The sequence below is a fragment of the Coregonus clupeaformis genome, chromosome 29, assembly GCF_020615455.1.
Source record: "Coregonus clupeaformis isolate EN_2021a chromosome 29, ASM2061545v1, whole genome shotgun sequence".
NCBI classification, from domain to species: domain Eukaryota; kingdom Metazoa; phylum Chordata; class Actinopteri; order Salmoniformes; family Salmonidae; genus Coregonus; species Coregonus clupeaformis.
This window is the reverse complement of record NC_059220.1, coordinates 64,377,235-64,394,176: the sequence shown is the minus strand read 5'-3', so window position 1 is coordinate 64,394,176 and position 16,942 is coordinate 64,377,235. Positions and strand designations below refer to the sequence as shown.

Below are 16,942 nucleotides of genomic sequence, written 5' to 3'. Positions count from 1 at the left end.
ATTTTTGCCCATTCTTCAAGGCAAAACTGCTCCAGCTCCTTCAAGTTGGATGGGTTCCGCTGGTGTACAGCAATCTTTAAGTCATACCACAGATTCTCAATTGAATTGAGGTCTGGGCTTTGACTAGGCCATTCCAAGACATTTAAATGTTTCCCATTAAACCACTCGAGTGTTGCTTTAGCAGTATGCTTAGGGTCATTGTCCTGCTGGATGGTGAACCTCTGTCCCCAGTCTCAAATCTCTGGATGACTGAAACAGGTTTCCCTCAAGAATTTCCCTGTATTTAGAGCCATCCATCATTCCTTCAGTTCTGACCAGTTTCCCAGTCCCTGCTGATGAAAAACATCCCCACAGCATGATGCTGCCACCACCATGCTTCACTGTGGGGGTGGTGTTCTCGGTGTGATGAGAGGTGTTGGGTTTGTGCCAGACATAGCGTTTTCCTTGATGGCCAAAAAGCTCAGTTTTAGTCTCATCTGACCAGAGTACCTTCTTCCATATGCTTGGGGAGTCTCCCACATGGCTTTTGGTGAACACAAAACGTGTTTTACTTATTCTTTTCTTTAAGCAATGGCTTTTTTTCTGGCCACTCTTCCGTAAAGCCCAGCTCTGGGGAGTGTATGGCTTAAAGTGGTCCTATGGACAGATACTCCAATCTCCGCTGTGGAGCTTTGCAGCTCCTTCAGGGTTATCTTTGGTCTCTTTGTTGCCTCTCTGATTCATGCCCTCCTTGCCTGGTCTGTGAGTTTTGGTGGGCGGGTCTCTCTTGGTTTGTTGTGGTGCCATATTCTTTCCATTTTTAAATAATGGATTTAATGGTGGTCCGTGGGATGTTCAAAGTTTCTGTACTTCTCCACAACTTTGTCCCTGACCTGTTTGGAGAGCTCCTTGGTCTTCATGGTGCCGCTGGCTTGGTGGTGCCCCTTGCTTAGTGGTGTTGCAGTCTCTGGGGCCTTTCAGAACAGGTGTATATATACTGAGATCATGTGACAGATCATGTAACACTTAGATTGCACACACGTGGACTTTATTTAACTAATTATGTGACTTATGAAGGTAATTGGTCGCACCAGATCTTATTTAGGGGCTTCATAGCAAAGGGGGTGAATACATATGCACGCACCACTTTTCAGTTATTTATTTTTTATAATTTTTTGTAACAAGTTATTTTTTTTCATTTCACTTCACCAATTTGGACTATTTTGTGTATGTCCATTACATGAAATCCATATAAAAATCCATTTAAATTACAGGTTGTAATGCAACAAAATAGAAAAAAACGCCAAGGGGGATGAATACTTTTGCAAGGCAAAAGAACGAGTCTTGAATTGTCTAGTAGACTCACACAACAATAATGATAGTCAAACTTTGCTTAATGTTCAGGTTCTGATGAGAGGAAAAGGGGCACAGAGACTAGTGAGATTGCATTACATAAACCTAAAATACTGAATGTGAAACACGAGGCTCTACTCAGTCAAAACCGATGACCGTTTCTCCAGGATAAGTCAAAAACATCATTCTTCAGGCACAGCAGTACAGCATGTTTGGATTAATATGCAGACAACAGAGCAATAACGCTACATGCATTATACTTATTGTTTACCCCAGGAACCTGGATACCCATTTTTGATTGAACGTTGGCCTGAGGTTCTAATCTAAATACAACTTATACTCTTGGGTAGTGTTATAGAAAGATAACTCAAAATCTAGGATAATAAATGGGTGCTACCTAATGTTCTGCTATATCCACCATGAATAGAATCAGGGCAGTCTAAATGGTGTATTCTCACCAATTATGACCAGTGGTAAATAGATCTAATGATGGAAAACATACTATCTGATGCCCCTTCAATGAACTTACAGCGAGGAAGTGTGATATACTGTATGATGTAACCTTGAGCCCAAGGTCACTGGAAAATGAAGGTCTTCAAGATAGATTGTCCCGTTCATTCCGTCCCAATTTCTCCCATGTCTACCCTCAGTTCTTTTATGTTTTTATTCCAACATTACTTTCGTCTTACTTTCAATACATTTCCCACGTCTCTATTTGACGTTTCTCCTCTTTGCATGATGTGTAGCCCACTACTACTACCAAACCAAATTATTCTCTTTGCGACATTGCCCAAGCTATAGGGCCATACATGTACATTTAGTTAACCTTCGTGAAGACACACACATCCTATTTGAACAGCATCAGATCATCAATTCAAAACTGTGGTGGAATATTGACTAGAAGTGCATGTTCCCAAATGACCCAGAAAGTATGGTCCATGGTCTCTGCAGTTGATCTGTCACCCAGGTGAAGTGTTAACGGCTGGGAGTAAAATAAAAAATAGATACAGACACAAACACTGAACTGCACTAGGAGAACTCACACAGCAAACACCATTCTCACCTTTGTCCCACCGTTTCTCCCAGAAATAACAGAATCATGTTAACTGTTATGCAATGACGATTTCACAAACACAGGGCCTCTCTCTCTCTCTCTCCCTTTACTTATTATGGAGATTCATGCATGCTCATTTCCGAATGTTAACCTTCTTTCATATTCTGTCAGAAGACTTCCGCTAAGAATATCCTGTGGCAACACCAGATGTTCCATCAAACCAAGCAACGGATAAACCATTTTAGTTGTGGATGTATCTTTAGGTGGAAAATGAATGGATAGCCTTTATGTTATACTGAGGCTTACGGAGGATTCTAAATTGTTACTGTACGTTTATCAACACAATGAGATAATAACTATAGCACCAAATACGTTGTGTACAATTTAGGAGATCATCTGAACTGCACCCATTGGGTTTGATCTGAACCTTGAAAGGGTTATTCTGTAGAAACAGGTTGGATGGCCTCTAGCCAGTTGTTGATTTGTGAAATGCTGACAGATTTGTAGTTTGTAGACAGGATGAGGCTTTTAATGTGAGCTATCCCTCAGAATGTTCACTCTAAATGTTAATGTGAAAGGCACCAGTGCATTGATTGTTCGGCCGCAGCCATGGCGTTAGCGGGCACAAAAAGCAGTGATGTCATCGGTATATGTGTGCCATAGAGCACGTAATGAGGGTGACATGGGAGCTGCAGTGCACGTGGTAAAGGGGAATACCCACAGAATGGATCGATGCAGGGAAACATGGCATTGATCCTAAATGCATTTGGCCCACACTTTCTGTCCATTAGCTGACGCATATGTATTTATTAATATAATGATTAACTTACACATTTATTTATTTATAGATGTATTTCTTTGTCTATTTAATGTGTTCTATATACAGTATGTATCATTTTTTAGGTTACTGGTTTGTATATTGATGCTTTTTCACAGAAGGGGAAAAAAGGGTGAAAGCATGGTTACTTACAGATTTTGTATACAGCTAAGGGGGTTTTACAATCTCTATATGTCCCCTGATTTGTGTGGATCTACACAAGTTGGGTACAGCAATGACTTCTTATTGATCAAGTAATAGCCATGATCCAAAAACCGTCAGCTTCTAGTATGACCAGCAATGCTTTCAGCACCGGCCTCTCATAGAAAACAGGAAATTAGCATCCAGCAGACAACTGGAAGTTGACTGTCAAAACATCAGAGCATACTGATAAACAATGATCCATCAATCCCTATAACAGGTAAAAATAAAAAGTAAAGTGAAAAGTATTGGATATTATTTCACGTATTGAATACATTCTTCATACTGCATGTGTAATGGTAAATCTTTATGTGAAATATTGATTTAAATAGGAAGGACACGCACATGGGAGGAAGTGGGAGGTTTTTGTGCAGGAAGTGACTGCAGCCAGGGGAGCCAATCAGAGCCCCAGGGTCTGACAATGTCATCCTACTGATGTCAGAGCATTTGGGTAGGATGTGCAGTCACGTGGGTAGGTCTAATGCTGCATTCATAACCAAGTGGGAAGGTGGTATTTACCACATACGACTGGGAAAAATCCACTTGCATGCCCCTCCAACTGGAAATTACTAGTGGGAAACTCGTCTATCATCTCTGAGCTCCGACTTCTCCCACATGCTGACCTCTGATGTCAACTACTAAGGAAATGATAACAGCATTTTTGGCAGTTAAATGCAACAACAAAACATTATTTATAAAAAGCAAGCTATTAATATGGTTTTTAAACACTATAATTTTTTACAAGCATAATAGCTGTACTTTTAATTTATGGTTGACGCAGCTTGTTGGCCATTAACCAATCAGTGTTTCTCAACGAGTTCAAAGCACGTGATTGCATCCAACTGGTATTTACCACCTTCCCACTTGGTTATGAACACAGCATAATAACTGTTACTTAGACATGACAAAGTAAGGCACTTAATAGTCTGAATCTAATAAACAACAACAATACTGACAACGACGACAAAATAATAATAATAACAATTATGACAATAATAATAATAATATAAGCTAAAAAAACATAAACAAAACAAAATGAACAGACATTTGAAAGAAAGAGATAAAAACACAGAGCACAGCATGAAGTATCCTTCTCCTGCTTTTTAACTCTTTCCATCTTCCGTTCACAAAGTATTTTCTGTCGTTGTTGATGTTGAATAACAGGTGGTGTTATTATGTTATGGCTGCCGGTGTTATGATATGGGGACACCAGGGGGCACCCTAGGGGATAGTTGACTAGCAGGGCGTTATGTGGGACAGAGCAGGAACCCTGAGAAGGACGAGTGGATGTATTCGGTGGAGTAGAGCCCGTTAGCCTGATCCGAGGGAATCTGCATCCACACCTGGTCGTTCTCCTTCAGCTCAAGCACGGCGCTACCGGACGCCTGGTCCATGTAGCCCTTCTTGTACTCATCGTAGGTGTATGTGGCTGGAACATTGTTCTTGTACAGCGCCACCCACAGACTGAGTCCCTTTACATGCACGTGGTAGGCAAAGTAGTAGACTCCGGACATGGGGCTGGTGAAGATACCGGTGGCGGGGTTGTAGGCATTCTGCCCGTTGTACAGGGTCCTGTCAAACTTGATGGGCATCCCAGAGGGAGGGAAGGCCGTAGTGAGGATGGCGGTAAACGCGGGTGCCACGGTGGTGGAGAGATCTGCACTGCCAAACTGTGGTTTTCCGTACCTCCCGTCTGGTACCTCGTCCCCGCCCAGCCCTGAATCCGTTAGCCCAGCCACCACGGTTTGTCCATTTCCTGCAGGGCCAGGGGGCCCAGGTGGCCCAGGGGGGCCGGGGTTGCCATTGAGTCCAGAGTTGCCTGGCTTTCCTGGGGGACCTTGGGGACCTGGAACTCCCTTTTCTCCGAGCTTGCCCAGCCCTGGAAGACCCGGCAGCCCAGGTTCGCCCTTCAGACCTGGGATACCCTGTGGCCCCATTGGCCCTGAAGGCCCCTGTAGACCAGGGATACCAGACTGGCCTCTTGGTCCTGGAGACCCAACGAACCCAGACTCCCCTTTTGGTCCAGGATTGCCTAAAAGACCTGGGTTTCCTGGCAGGCCTATGTGCCCCGCCTCGCCTTTGGGCCCAGGTTTTCCGATAGACCCGTTAGGGCCCGGGAGGCCTTTGTCTCCAGGAATGCCGGGTTTTCCAGACAGACCACTGGGACCCTGGTCCCCTCTGATCCCTGGCAGACCTGGATGCCCCTGCGGACCCAACTCTCCCTTCAGGCCAGGCATGCCGTGTTTTCCTGAAAGCCCCATGGGGCCCTGTATTCCTGGTGGTCCTGGCTGTCCATCTGGGCCCATGTCTCCTGGCTGCCCCTTCATCCCAGGCTCCCCTTTATCTCCAGGGACGCCTGGTCCCCCGAAAAGGCCCTTGTCTCCCTTTGTCCCTGGTAGACCAGGTTTGCCGTAGCCAGGAGTTCCAGGAAACCCTGAAGAACCCCTCTGCCCTGCCTCACCTTTAGGCCCAAGTTGACCTGGTCCTCCAGGCAATCCATCTTTACCAGGCTTGCCCAATCCGACGGGCCCTGGCTGGCCTTGCGGCCCTGGACTGCCAGCCTCCCCTGGCTCTCCTATTCCTCCTGGGAGCCCCTGGTCTCCTTTAGGCCCAGACGGACCAGGAAGCCCGTTAAGTCCTGGTTTTCCCACACCCTGGTTACCAGCTGGCCCTGGGAGGCCCATGAGTCCGTTGGGGCCCCTGGTTCCTGGCAACCCAGGCTTCCCATTGCCATTCTCTCCCTTGAGTCCACGCTCCCCAGGATTTCCAGGCCCACCTTTCTCTCCTGGTTCTCCACGAGATCCAGGTTGGCCCCTCCCGCCGGGAAGGCCAGGTTTGCCATTAAGAGACAGGCCAGCTGGCCCAGGGAGACCTGGTTGACCTGGAAGTCCTCTGGGACCTGGTTCACCCCGGAGTCCAACCTCGCCATTATTCCCAGGCATCCCCTTCATTCCCTCCTTTCCTGGGAGACCCGGAAGTCCGGGCTTCCCAATGCCCGGAAAGCCTGGAGGCCCCTGAGGCCCAGGCAGGCCATTGAGACCTGGTTTTCCCAGTCCTGGTTTTCCCGGAAGTCCTGATGGCCCAGTTGGGCCTCTGGGTCCAGGTTTTCCTTGGAGCCCTGGCACACCCTTTACGTCCATCATGGGTGGCATGTCTGTAGGAGAAAATGGAAGATCATGTGATTACCTGTTCATCCCCTTTGAAATCCTTCATTATCTTACAACATTCATCTTAAAGTATGAAAAATTACAAATATCCATGGTTGCGTCCCAAATGACATCCCAAATGCATCCCAAATTCCCTATATACTGCACTACTTTTGACCAGTGCCCTAAGGTAAATAAGGTGCCGTTTGGGACATAGCACCAGTTTTCAGTGACTTGGCTCTGTAAATAGTGGAACAAAAGCTTTGTAAATATGTCCTTAAGACAGCACTCAATAACCCTGGATTTGCAAGAACCTGTAATTGATTTTACAGTTGATTGAAAGAGGCATTCCGTTCAAGACACAGTAAACGGAATTGAAAAACCTACAGTGAATACTGTATAGATATGGTTCTACGTTAGTGCCAGTGTGCATCTGCTTTGCCAAATTCTTGTCATTGTCTAATTAGTTTTGTTTGGCAAGACTATGATGTAGTGAATTCAGGGACAGTACCCAGGTTAGGTCTTCCTTTAGGGTGTTGAATATTGGACTAGCTGATCTAGTAGGAAGTTGGCAAAAAAAATTATAACATTGAAGCAAGGCTGAACTGTTTTTTCTTCCGACAAACTTTGAGCTACAGTAGCTTAAATGAACACGTGCTTTGGTATGAGGGTTAAGTAAACACCATTAAGTAGCCACCAGGAGTTTAGAACTGGGATTGACAGCAATAATAATCCCATTCGTCTGTCCTGTCATTGTTCATGAGAAATGTGTATTTTGACATACACTTATTAAACATCATCAAAATAAACTAGATTGGAATTTCTGTTGATTTGCTGGCTAATTTTTACTTAAATTAACTCAAATACAGATAATAACTATTGTGTCATACCTGGGATAGGATAAAGTAATCCTTCTACCCCCAAAAAATAAAAATAAAATAAAAATAAATAAACAATTTTTATTGTAAAGTGGTTATCCCACTGGCTATAGGGTGAATGCACCAATTTGTAAGTCGCTCTGGATAAGAGCGTCTGCTAAATGACGTAAATGTAAATGTAAATGTTTCCACCTGGGCCTATTGCAATTGTGCAAGAGGTAATACAAATTACCTCCACTAGGTGGTGGTAGCTGCATGTCATTTACACAACGCTCCATAAGACGTGGAAAGACAACAACAAGCATGAATCCATAGTAGAATAGATTAGCTGATGTAGGCTACCACTTGTTGATCCCGTTCCATCATTAAACTCTAAAAGCAGGGTATAGGCCTGCTTTATGCTGGCATCTCATGTCAAAACTTCAGATGAAGTATGTTCATGGACATAGGAATGGACATCCTCCTCAGGAATTTTCTTAGATTTTGACTGCTGGAAATGCTTTTTGTCAAACATTGTTTCATGGTGAGTTATTGAAAATGTGCCTGTCATGGAAGGAAATTGTTTTGAGGCAGCTAGGGGCCCTTGTCCCCCATAGAATGTACTGATCTACAATATGTTGAGTGACTCTCGGCACAAAAGGGACTCGACAAGGAATATGGTACATACAGTAGCTGGGGGCGTGTTTGGTTGTGGGAAGCTGACAGAGAAACCACTGGTCGTTAGGCTACTGTTTATTTAGCTCCACAGTGGGGGGAAACATTGTGAGATGAACATGTCTACAAGCACTCTTACTAACACATTACATAACAACATAGAGAGAGAGAGAGAGAGAGAGAGAGAGAGAGAAATAAAGTCCTTTGAATTGAATTGAAAGGGAGGGATGGAGGCATAGGCGGAGACATTCATTCACAAACATCAGTAGAATCCGATGCTCTCTCTCTCTCTCTCTCTCTCCCCTCTCTCTCTCTCTCTCTCTCTCTCTCTCTCTCTCTCTCTCTCTCTTTCTCTCTCTCTCTCGCGCTCATTCTCCCTCTCTCTCTCTCTCTCTCTCTCTCTCTCTGTCTCTCTCTCTCTCTCTCTCTCTCTCTCTCTCTCTCTCTCTCTCTCTCTCTCTCTCTCTCTCGTCTCTCTCTCTCTCTCTCTCTCTCTCTTTCTCTCTCTCTCTCGCGCTCATTCTCCCTCTCTCTCTCTCTCTCTCTCTCTCTCTCTCTGTCTCTCTCTCTCTCTCTCTCTCTCTCTCTCTCTCTCTCTCTCTCTCTCTCTCTCTCTCTCTCTCTCTCTCTCTGTCTCTCTCTCTCTCTCTCTCTCTCTCTCTCTCTCTCTCTCTCTCTCTCTCTCTCTCTCTCTCTCTCTCTCTCTCTCTCTCTCTCTCTCTCTCTCTCTCTCTCCATCTCTCACATACTAACTTAATGTAGCAGGTGTAAAATAAACGCAACATGCAACAATTTCGACGATTTTACTGAGTTACAGTTCATATAAGAAAATCAGTCAATTGAAATACATTCATTAGGCCCTAATCTGTGGATTTCACTTGACTGGGAATACAGATATGCATCTGTTGGTCACAGATACCTTTAAAAAAAGGTAGGGGCGTGGATCAGAAAACCAGTCAGTATCTGGTGTGACCACCATTTGCCTCATGCAGCGCAACACATCTCTTTCACATAGAGTTGATCAGGCTGTTGATTGTGGCCTATGGAATGTTGTCCCACTCCCCTTCAATGGCTGTGCGAAGTTGTTGGATATTGGCGGGAACTGGAACATGCTGTCGTACACGTCGATCCAGAGCATCCCAAGAACGCTTAATGGGTGACATGTCTGGTGAGTATGTCGACCATGGAAGAACTGGGAAGTTTTCAGCTTCCAGGAATTGTGTATAGATCCTTGCGACATGGGGCTGTGCATTATCATGCTGAAACATGAGGTGATGGCGGTGGATGAATAGCACGACAATGAGCCTCAGGATCTCGTCATGGTATCTCTGTGCATTTAAATTGGTAAAATGCAATTGTGTTTGTTGTCCGTAGCTTATGCCTGCCCATACCATAACCCCACCGCCACCATGGGGCACTCTGTTCACAACGTTGACATCAGGATACCGCTCGCCCACACAACGCCATACACCTTGTCTGCCATCTGCCCGGTACAGTGGAAAATGGGATTCATCCGTGAAGAGCACACTTCTCCAGCGTGCCAGTGGCCATAGAAGGTGAGCATTTTCCCACTGAAGTCGGTTACGACACCGAACTGCTGTCAGGTCAAGACCCTGGTGAGGACGATGAGCACGCAGATGAGCTTCCCTGAGACGGTTTCTGACAGTTTGGTTGTGCAAACCCACAGTTTCATCAGCCGTCCGTGTGGCTGGTCTAAGACGATCCCACAGGTGAAGAAGCCGGATATGGAAGCCCTGGACTGGCGTGGTTACACGTGGTCTGCGGTTGTGAGGCCGGTTGGACGGACTGCCAAATTATCTCTAAAATGATGTTGGAAAGCGGCTTATGGTAGACAAATGAACATTCACTTATCTGGCAACAGCTCTGGTGGACATTCCTGCAGTCAGCATGCCAATTGCACGCTCCCTCAAAACTTGAGACATCTGTGGCATTGTGTTGTTAGACAAAACTGCACATTTTACAGTGGCCTTTTATTGTCCCCAGCACAAGGTGCACCTGTGTAATGATCATGCTGTTTAATCAGCTTCTTGATATGCCACACCTGTCAGGTGGATGGAATATCTTGGCAAAGGAGAAATGCTCACTAACAGGGATGTAAACAAATTTGTGCACAACATTTTTGAGAAATAAGGTTTTAATGCTTTGTGACGTCACGAGAGGCTACACAGCTTTCAGCGGGATTGCTCAAGTAGTGCAAGGAGACAAGGTTCAAACAAAACAAGGATTTTATTATAGGTCTTGGGAAATTAACGAAAATATAACAAAATTATGTTCTCTTGTGGCTCTTTAAGGGTTAACAGTTCAGGGATGTCTCTTCCACATCCAAAATCATAATTCTCACTCGCTCAGATAACTTTTCCCCGGCCTTACTGTAGTCCACGTTGCAGCTAGTGGCCAACCCAGCAAAAAGTCCTTCCAAAATGTCTCTCACGTATTTCCACAGGTGCATATATCCAAAGGTGAGTATTTCCCAAAGGTAAGTATCTCCAAATCCTTATATTCCCCATGGAAGTGGACGTGCAGCACTCTTGTCCTCCAGAGAGCCCAGGTTGGAGACTGTGTCTCTTCCCTTCCCCAAACCTTCAGCTCATCAGCTCCTCATTTGTTTCAGCTGCGTGGGAAGATTGGCCATAGAGGGGTGGAGTTCCCGACCATACCAGCAGATGGAGCCATAGCTGTCTGGGTTTGCAGCCACCTCAGGGGGATGTAACGTCCCTCCAGGACACAGCCTCTCGTGACATCACACATCCCCTCCTCGGGACCGACGTCCTCGTCGGGTAAAGGCAGCGAAGAAGGCATCACGCCGGGAGAGGGCGTCCGCATTGCCGTGGTGCTTGCCAGCCTGCTCTCTCTTCAACTCCTCCACCTCTAGGACCAGGGACTCAGCCTCCTGTTGTCTCTCCTTGAGTTTCTTACTGAACGCATCAGCCTTGGTTTTAGCAGAGTTTAGCTTCTGTTGAGCAGCTTTCAGTTCCTTCTCTCTCTTTGCCTCCGCATTCTTCATCTTGTTCTCCAACACCTTGTACTTCTCCTCTGCCTTCTTCTGGACCTCCTTACTACTGCGCAGGGTCTCCTCACACTCCTCGATGGTCCTGCGCAGCCTCTCCAGCTCCTCCTGTTGCTTATGGAAGGAGCTCTGTTGGAGTTTAGCCTGGAGGATATCTAACTCTTCTGTCTTCATGTCTAACTGTTGCTTTAACAAACGATACCTCTCAGCGGTCGCCTTCAGACCAGACAGTTCCTTGTCCAGATTCTGTAGCTCCGTCTCTGTGTCGGTCTGGGCACCTGCCATCCCTATCAGAGCCCGGGCGGGAGTGAGTAATCGGAGGATTGCACCGGAGCCTTCCCAGGATGAGTCTTGCCTCTCCGTTTCCGAGGTACTCGGGTTATCCTCTCCTGAGACTCTCTCCAGAGTGGGTAAAAGGCTGGGCAGTCTCGTCCAATTAGGACAGGGACGGGGAGGGAATCAACCACCCCCGCCGTCGTGTGTATGGTTCCCCGTGTGCTGGTCATTGTAAGTTCAGTAATGGGGTATTCTCTGGTGTCCCCATGGACACAGGAAACTGGGAGGACTTTCCCCGGGGTCAGACACGTTGGGCCCACCAAATCCTTACGCACCAGGGTGGCCCGGCTACCAGAATCCAGTAAGGCCTCCACATCATGGTGATTCACAGTTACCGGGCAGGTGGGGGGTCGATCTGGGCCGCCATCTACGACTCCCAAGAGCGAGGCAAAATGGTGTGTGGGTGCTGAGCTGGAGGACTCCGCAGTGGGCATAGGTTCATCGGCTGGTTTCCCACACTGCCAGGAGATATGTCCCATCTCCCCACACCGGTAACACTGTCGAGTTTCCCCCTCCTGGTGTACTCTTCTTGGACCCGCCTGGTTTCTGGCTCCCCCTGGAGCCGGGATAAGTCCTGACGTGGCTGGGTTCGCGACCTTGGGGGTCCTTTGGACGGGTTCTTCCCATTTGTGGTGGGGCCGCACTCCTGGGGTCTTTTCGGGAAGCATTCAGCATCTCCGCTGTGGCCTGGTACTTTTCCACAGCTTCCACGGTCAGATCAGCCGTGGTCAAGGCCTGTTGACTGATGAACCGTTTTGCCTCATAAGGCAGGGCGCGTGAGGTAACGATCCACCACAACGGCCTCCACCACCGCCGCTGCTGTATTCCTCTGCGGATCCAGCCATTTCCTTGCGATTCGGACAAGTTCATGCATCTGCGCCCGAGGAGGTTGGTCTGGTTGGAAGGTCCAGCCGTGAAAGCGCTGGGCCATACCAAACTTTGTGAGTCCATATCTGCTGAGGATCTCAGACTTCAGGGCATCATAGTCAGTAACCTGGTCAGGGCCCAGGTCCCGGACAGCATTCAGCGATTCCCCGGTTAGAAAGGGGGCTAACAGACCAACCCACTGTTGCTTGGGCCAGGCTTCCCTAGTGGCCGTGGCCTCAAATGCATGCAGGTATGCCTCAATGTCATCGGTAGCTCCCATCTTAGATATAAAGTCACTTGCCTTTATTGGGCGGGTATTTTGGACCACCCTCTGTCTCTGCAACTGCAATTCCTCTGCCTTCAGAAGGTTGGCTTTCTTTTGCTCCTCCAAGAGAGCCACGTTTGCTTGCATCTGGGCTTGCTGGCCAGCAACAAGGGCTTTCAATATGTCCTCCATTTCAGTCGGCGGGGGAGCCTACGGCCAACTTGGAAAACTGGGTGATCAAACCTTCGGTATCCTCCTCTGACATGCACTATTAACGCTTGAGCGTGCCCGTATTCTCCACCATCTGTGACGTCACGAGAGGCTACACAGCTTTCAGCGGGATTGCTCAAGTAGTGCAAGGAGACAAGGTTCAAACAAAACAAGGATTTTATTATAGGTCTTGGGAAATTAACGAAAATATAACAAAATTATGTTCTCTTGTGGCTCTTTAAGGGTTAACAGTTCAGGGATGTCTCTTCCACATCCAAAATCATAATTCTCACTCGCTCAGATAACTTTTCCCCGGCCTTACTGTAGTCCACGTTGCAGCTAGTGGCCAACCCAGCAAAAAAGTCCTTCCAAAATGTCTCTCACGTATTTCCACAGGTGCATATATCCAAAGGTGAGTATTTCCCAAAGGTAAGTATCTCCAAATCCTTATATTCCCCATGGAAGTGGACGTGCAGCACTCTTGTCCTCCAGAGAGCCCAGGTTGGAGACTGTGTCTCTTCCCTTCCCCAAACCTTCAGCTCATCAGCTCCTCATTTGTTTCAGCTGCGTGGGAAGATTGGCCATAGAGGGGTGGAGTTCCCGACCATACCAGCAGATGGAGCCATAGCTGTCTGGGTTTGCAGCCACCTCAGGGGGATGTAACGTCCCTCCAGGACACAGCCTCTCGTGACATCACAGCTTATGGAACATTTCTGGGATCTTTTATTTCAGCTCATGAAACATGAGACCAACACTTTACAAGTTGCTTATATTTTTTTGTTCAGAGCCCTTTCTTGACGAGAAGAAAATCAAACTGTCGGAGGAGGTTCTCTTCTGCACTGTTCAACCTATCCAGTAAATGTGAAGGAGGAGTTAAGATGAAGTGGTGTCTTGTTAAAGCTGCAGTATGTAACTTTTTGGGCTACCTGACCAAATTCACATAGACATGTGAGTTATAGATCTGTCATTATCATTAGAAGGAAGTCTATGAAGTGGTAGATCTGTTCTATGTGCGCTATTTCTATGCTTCCCGTTCTTAAGTTTTGTTTTTGCTTTCGGTTTTGTACACCAAGCTTCAAACAGTTGGAAATACAATATTTTTGGTTATTGAAAATATATTTTATAGCGTTTTACATGGTACAATGATTCGATACACCAGTGTTCACCAACCTTTTCTGAGTCAAGATCACTTTCTGAGTCAAAATGCAGGCCGAGAGGCCTCCCAAGAGGCGCAGCGGTCTAAGGCTCTGCATCACAGCGCTAGAGGCATCACTACAGACCTGGGTTCAATCCCAGGCTGTGTCATGGGAGACCCATGAAGTGGCGCACAATTGTCCCAGCGTCGTCCGGGTTAGGGGAGGGTTTGGCCCAGCGTCGTCCGGGTTAGGGGAGGGTTTGGCCCAGCGTCGTCCGGGTTAGTGGAGGGTTTGTCCGGCCGGGATTTCCTTGTCCCATCAAACTCTAGCGACTCCTTGTGGCGGGCCGGGTGCATGCATGCTGACTTCGGACGGCAGTTGTATGGTGTTTCCTTTGACACATTGGTGCAGCAGGCTTCCGGGTTAAGTGAGCAGTGTGTCAAGAAGCAGTGCGACTTGGCAGGGTCGTGTTTCGGAGGATGCATGGCTCTCGACCTTCGCTTCTCCCGAGTCCGTACGGGAGTTGCAGCGATGGGACAAAACTGTAACTACCAATTGGATATCACAGAAGAAAAAAAATATGCGAACACTTTGCCTTCGCGGTGCTAGGGCTGCCTACCGCCAACAGCGCGAAACAAATAAAAAAGTATATGAACGCAAGGCTTTATTATTATGTTTGGAGATCGACTAGGAATGCCTTGGAGATCGACCAGTCGATCGCGATCGACCGGTTAGTGACCACTGCTCTACGCTATACATTGCTTATTTTATCACATAAACTGAAATTAGGAGAACTATTAGTATTTTAGCAAACAGGAAATGGCAGAGCAATTTCTGCATATTGCACCTTTAACGTCCAAAAGCGGAAGTCCCGTCACAGGCTCTCTTTCCATTTCCCCTGAAAACCAGAACATCCGGTTGTTGGGGTCTTGGCAGAGGCTACTCACACACAAACACAGTGCCTGCCTGTCTAAAGTGAAAAACATTGGTAACGGCAACCAGATGGTGGGAGGAACAAGGCCTACCAGAGCATAACACACACACACACACACACACACAAACACACACACAAACACACACACACACACACACACACACAAACACACACACAAACACACACACACACACACACACAAACACACACACACACTGTGCAGAGCCTAGCGGAGCCCAGCGGAGCTCAGTAAACAGTGGGCAATCAGAGCCTCATCAGATCTAGTGAAGACCTGCCAAGTCCTACTAGACCCAGAGAGAGCAAAGAGCCACAGTCTCCGCACAGTCTTTTTACTGCCCACCAAGGACAAATAAGGCACAGGCTTTACTACACAAATATATGTGTCTGTCCTGTCTCGATCTGGGATGGCCTCCATATCAAATATACAACCTGGATGTAGTTGAGGGAGAAATGGATATACTGTTTTCTTCTCTGTATGGGTGGTTTTTGTAAATGTCTCGGATGATATTTTGTCCTACTAGTAGTTTGTCCTTATGAACCCGTGTTTGGATATTTGTCCTAATTATATAGATCATGAGGTGCCTTGATCCAAGCAATAGTACTGGCCATCTGGGAGAGGCAGTGAGATTCTACTGGCCATCTGGGAGAGGCAGTGAGATGCTACTGGCCGTCTGGGAGCGGCAGTGAGATGCTACTGGCCGTCTGGGAGAGGCAGTGAGATGCTACTTGCCATCTGGGAGAGGCAGTGAGATGCTACTTGCCATCTGGGAGTGGCAGTGAGATTCTACTGGCCATCTGGGAGAGGCAGTGAGATACTACTGGCCGTCTGGGAGAGGCAGTGAGATGCTACTGGCCGTCTGGGAGCGGCAGTGAGATGCTACTGGCCGTCTGGGAGAGGCAGTGAGATGCTACTGGCCATCTTGGAGAGGCAGTGAGATGCTACTTGCCATCTGGGAGAGGCAGTGAGATTCTACTTGCCTTCTGGGAGAGGCAGTGAGATGCTACTGGCCATCTGGGAGAGGCAGTGAGATGCTACTGGCCATCTGGGAGAGGCAGTGAGATGCTACTGGCCGTCTGGGAGAGGCAGTGAGATGCTACTTGCCATCTGGGAGAGGCAGTGAGATGCTACTTGCCATCTGGGAGAGGCAGTGAGATTCTACTGGCCATCTGGGAGAGGCAGTGAGATGCTACTTGCCATCTGGGAGAGGCAGTGAGATTCTACTGGCCATCTGGGAGAGGCAGTGAGATGCTACTTGCCATCTGGGAGAGGCAGTGAGATGCGACTTGCCATCTGGGAGAGGCAGTGAGATTCTACTGGCCATCTGGGAGAGGCAGTGAGATGCTACTTGCCATCTGGGAGAGGCAGTGAGATGCTACTGGCCATGTGGGAGAAGCAGTGAGATGCTACTGGCCATCTGGGAGAAGCAGTGAGATGTTACTGCCAACCTCAATTGGGATTTAAATACAAGACAAAGACAGTGGATTTGGATGGATCAATATCTTGTGAAGGTGATAATATTCTGGTAAAGACTGTTATAACAAAGCAGGGTATATTGGGAGGCTATATTGAGTTGAACAGTGGGAGAACTCTATCTGACCTCACAATTTGTAAGACATTAGGGAAGAGCATAATTGCTTTGCTTACAGTTATATCATGCACATGCTAATCATTGTAATCAAAATGCTGAACTTTGAACTCTCTCTGTCGACAATGAAAGATACGGGGAGCATTGGCTTCTTTCTTTAATCTAATTTATCTCTCTGTTTTCCTAGAAGTGAGGTACATTCTGACCCTCATTTTCACAGTCGGGGAATGTAACATTCTCTCTGGCTCTGTCATCATCAACATATACCTATTACCAACCATCCCATTTCCAATTTCCTTCTCCCTCTACTCTCTTCCACTTTCTCTCCCCACCCCCTCTCCTCTAGTACACTGAAAAAAAAGGTTCTTAAATGGTTCTTCCTCAGCTCATAAGGCTCCTCTGAGAACACTTGCCCGATAAATAACCTTTGAGTTAGGTGTGGAGTTCTAAACATGGCATCTAAGGTTCTTCAGAATT

General features: G+C 47.0%; 1 protein-coding gene across 1 annotated transcript in view; it reads right to left on the bottom strand.

Annotated features, from left to right (window-relative positions):
* Positions 1–1,883: 1,883 nt before the first annotated feature.
* LOC121572292 (collagen alpha-2(VIII) chain-like) overlaps positions 1,884–16,942 on the bottom strand; it is a 112,669-nt gene continuing 97,610 nt past the window's right edge. The window contains exon 3 of the mRNA XM_041884317.2: positions 1,884–6,558. Within this exon, the coding sequence (XP_041740251.1) occupies positions 4,652–6,558 (1,907 nt within the window). The 3' untranslated portion in view covers positions 1,884–4,651. The remainder of the gene's footprint in view (positions 6,559–16,942) is intronic.